The sequence below is a fragment of the Apium graveolens genome, chromosome 9 (assembly GCF_009905375.1).
Source record: "Apium graveolens cultivar Ventura chromosome 9, ASM990537v1, whole genome shotgun sequence".
Classification (NCBI taxonomy): Eukaryota; Viridiplantae; Streptophyta; class Magnoliopsida; order Apiales; family Apiaceae; genus Apium; species Apium graveolens.
In genome coordinates, this window is record NC_133655.1 from 171585264 (window position 1) to 171590092 (window position 4829).

At 36.2% G+C, this 4829-nt stretch overlaps 1 protein-coding gene across 1 annotated transcript; it reads right to left on the reverse strand.

The window, feature by feature from the left end:
* Positions 1–4109: 4109 nt before the first annotated feature.
* LOC141685732 (uncharacterized) lies at positions 4110–4829 on the reverse strand. The gene has a single exon (XM_074490820.1). It carries the CDS (start codon positions 4827–4829, stop codon positions 4110–4112), a length of 720 nt encoding a protein of 239 aa, XP_074346921.1.

Below are 4829 nucleotides of genomic sequence, written 5' to 3' on the forward strand. Positions count from 1 at the left end.
CTTTGTTGCTCAGGCTCTAACGTCCAACCACTAGATCCCATTGGATTCGATTTCGACACTCATGTCTTCCTGTTGAAACTCTACTGAGCTCGTCGACTGACCACTAGGTTATCTTTAGTCCATCGTCCACTTTCAGGTTCCCGACTATAACCTACAGGGTCGAAATACCCTACGTTAGACGTCTAGGTATGCTTGACATATCCTCAATACTAATTCTCACCCAACAATATTCAAACCCAACTCGTAATCATTCATATTAGAATAACACAGACAACAATTAGGGTTCACATTCTCGAAATCGATCTAATGTTCATTTTTATAAAATACGTTTATTCGTCATTTTACGAAATTAGGGTTACCGCATTTTGGACAAAACATACAGCACAACATACAATCAGGTTTTGTATAAAATAAATATATATGTATTTACTCATACTTGTTCGACGTTCCGATAATCCTCGGATACGCTTCCGTATTTACGTAATTCAGTTTCCGAAAATCGGGCAGCGTCTCCTTTGTTTTTCGGACAACCCGTCGAAACATTAATCGATGTCAATTCAACAACAACAATCCAATTTAAAACACGACAACCAATCACAACTTGCAAATTCCAATTACCGGCTCAACCCAACAATCAATCCAATCACAATTCGTCAATTATATTACGTACTCGACTTTAATGTAAAATCAAATTCTCGTTTCAAAGATAATTTCATGAACTAATTTATTTATTTTAAAATATTAGGACTTAGAATAAACATCACAATCCACCGTCGGCTCACCGAGGCTCATCGCCGACGGCGGTACAATTTATTGGTGCCTGATATAGTACGGGTTTCTAAATAAATTACACCGATTTATTCGATTAAAGCCAATTGCACGGAATTATTTACATCACGAATTGTAATCAATAAGCCCTGCAGAAATTAATACGATTAGTTAATTATTCCAGACACTGCACACAAAGCAATGACAAAACAAAACAGGGCAACCAGCGCACACACGCGGCCCCAGAGGTACAGGTCGCCTCGTTGGAGTTTAATCCGGCGGCAACTGGGACGAAACAGGGAAGGAAAACACCACCACAACGAAAATATATACACACGTATGTATATGTGATCAACACAACCGAACCAGAACAACCTGAAGTTACCAAGGCGGCAATAAATCGCCGGAAAAACGGCCGGGAGTAAAGCACGGTGACAACTTTAATTCAGGGGAACAAGAGAAAACACGGGATTCACAGTGGGCAAAGAGGGAGCAGTCGAAAGTACCAGGAACAGTGAACAGAGAGAGAGCCGAGAAAAATGATAGATTACAGTGGTGAAGAGAATGAATAAGGCTGAGTTCTTTTTGTTTATTATTTCTTTTTATTTCTCAGCCGAACAAAGCAATACAGTACACCTAATAGTACAAGTAGTACAATTCCTGTTATTCAAACGCGTACTATTGGATAATTACGAAAATTCTGAGACTCGGTTTGTCTCGATATTCGAATTTAATAGACCGAGGTGCACGTAAAATATCTTCAGAAAATTACGAAAATTGTCTTAAAAGGTTACAAATATCCCGAAGTTTATCGAAATATAAATTTCGTAATTCTAAAATAATTTTTGAAAGGCAGTTTAAACCCGCTTTTAACAAATAAACGAAACAACGCGCGGGTAAAATTAATCCCGAAAATTTCCAAAATAATTTTAAAATTCTCAGAATATTCCAAACTTAGATAAATATGAGTTTCATAATTTTTGAAGAATTTTTAGAATTAAATATGGATTTTACAAATAAAAGTGATCATAAAATCATTTAAAGATAAATAATTAGTAAAATATTGATTTCTCAATTTTATAAAATCCTAGAAATAAGTAATGTAATTATAAAATCATAAAAACAATTTTAGAGACATTCCAAGTATCTATGCAAATAAATTTGCATCAAATCCACTTTTGAAAATGAAAACAATCCAATACGACTCCATAATTAATCACACGAACAACCCGGTATATTGTAAGTCACACATCAATAATCAAACAACACTTAGCGGTCAAAACCAATACACATATTTTATTTATTTAATAATTTTCATAATTACATAATTTAAATAATTCAAAAATACACAAGTCGTTATATCCATCATTCCCTTTACTTGCTTGCAATATGTTATTTTATGGAAAGTAACGAGACTTGAAGATACGTGCGACCAACGAGTTTGGTTTTTGACTAAAATTCCATATATGCTTGCCAAGTTGAAGCCATGTAAGTCCCGAAAACCTAAACCCCCTTTACTTTTTACAATCGCCAATTGTTCTAAGCCAACCACCTTAATCCTCGATTGTTGTTCCCACTCGACTTCCACCAATATCCATTCATTAACCTTTCAATCTCAGAGCAAATCGATTTCGGCAATAAGAAACATGACATGCTATATGAAGGAATCGTTTGAGCTACATTTTTAACCATTACCGTATTTCCAGCTTTAGATAGCATCTTGTTACTCCAGTCCTGCACTTTCCTCCAGACTCTGTCTTTAACAAATCCAAACACCGTTTTCTTGGATCTTTCCACAAGCGAAGGAAGTCCCAGATACTTACTATCTCCCAGATCTTTATGAACTCCAAGTATGTTCTTGATCTCCTGCTGCTTGTCCCTTCGGACATTGGCACTAAAAAGGATACCGGATTTTTGATAATTAACAACTTGCCCTGACTCACTTCCATATTCATCCGGAAGAGTTTTAATTGTCCTTGATTCATCTCCTGTGGCTTTAAAGAAAAGGAAGCTATCATCTGCAAAAAGCAGATGAGTAACTTGAGGGGCATTCGAACATATTTTACAACCACTAATTTTCCCTTCATTCGATGCATTTGTGAGTAACTGAGAAAGACCATCAACATAAAATAAAAACATATAAGGGGACAACGGGTCGCCCTGTCTCAAACCACGACTAGGAGTAATAGATCCCACTGTACTTCCATTGAAAGCTATAGAATAATTTACTGTCGTAATACAAAGCATAATCCACTTAATCCACACATTACTAAATCCCATCATTTGCATTCTCCATTTTAAATAAGACCAATCAACACGAACATACGCTTTCGATATATCTAACTTCAATGCCATATCACCCTCTTTCCCTCTATTTTTATTTTTCATAAAATGCAAAATTTCAAATGCCACAAGCACATTGTTAGAATTGTTTCTACCTGGCATAAATGCAGACTGATTTTCAAAAATCACACCAGGAAGAATGGCTTTAAGTCTATTGGCTAGAACCTTCGCTAGGATCTTGTAGAGAACATTACATACAGCTATTGGTCGCAGGTCTGTCATTCAATCATCATTGTCTTTATTTGGTATCAGAATCAGGGTCATGTCATTCAAACTTGCCGGAAAAGAATACTCAGTCAGCCACAATTTACAGCATTGAAAGACCTCCTCACCGAGTAATTCCCAGAAATTATGAAAAAAAAGCTGGGTTAAACCCATCTGGTCCAGCACTTTTATCTAGGTGCATTTGCTTAATAGCTAGTGTGAATTCTGCGAAGTTGATATCAGCCGTAAGCTTTACATTCTGAGCATCAGTAATAATTCGGTCAACTTCTTTCACAGCATTACTAGTACTGATATTATCTCCTAAAACACACCCTTGAAATACTCCACTGCCTCTTTGCACATCGCCTCATGACTACTGATAACCTCATTATCATTACTAATGATATGCGATATATGATAAAGCTTCTTCATTCTCGATGTTGTTGCATGAAAAAACTTAGAATTTGTGTCTCCTTCAGTCAGCCAAAATGTTTTAGCTCTTTGTTTCAAATACTGTTCCTCATGAAACAATGATTCTTCTAGTCTTCTTATTTCCTCAAAATAGCATTTAACCCCCTCATCATCTCTTTTATCAACCAGCTCGATAAGTAAAGATTTCTGTTTTTTGATTTTATCTCTAAATTTGTGGAAAAAATTCATGCCCCGCTTAGCCATAAAAGATGATATAGAATAAAGTTTCGGAAGTAAATGCATCCTAGGAATATCCTTCCGATGATGAGAAACCTCCTCTCTAAAACTCGGTTCATGAAGCCAGGTACGAATTTAAATCTGAACTATTTTCTCGAGAATTCAACATTAACAGGTTCAAGAAAAATAGGATCATGATCTGACTTTATAGAATGAGTCACAGATAACTTACACAATGAAAATTTCCTCCACCAGGGATCATCCGCAAAAGCTCTATCCAGTCTTTCTCTCACCCAATTTTCTGTTCCTCTACTCTTTTCCCACATGAAAGCACCTCCAATTAGATCTAACTCCACAAGGCCACTATCCTCAATAGCTGATTTGAAACCTTCTAATAACGACTGAGGATGCAAATGAGACCCAGCTTTATCCGAAACAAAAAGCATGTTGTTGAAGTCACCAAATATACACCAAGGAATATTATCATGTTTAACCAGACTTCGAATAAGATTCCAAGACTCCTGCCTCCTATTACTTTCTGGAAATCCATAGAAATAAGTCAATCTCCAATCAACCACTTGCCCAACCATAATGTGCAGATCAATGTAATTTTTCGAATGATCAACCACCTTACACCCTACAGATCTCTTCCACATTAAAGCCAGAACACCACCTCTTCCTACTCTATCAACAACAAAATAATCAAAAAAATCAAATTTCTCTGCTAACTCCTTAATAACTTTCGATTCAACTAAAGTCTCTGATAAGAACACAAGATCAGGGTTACGAGATTTTAATAAATCTCCAAACACACGAACTGCACGGAGGCTCCCCAGACCTCTACAGTTCCAACTTAAATAATTCAT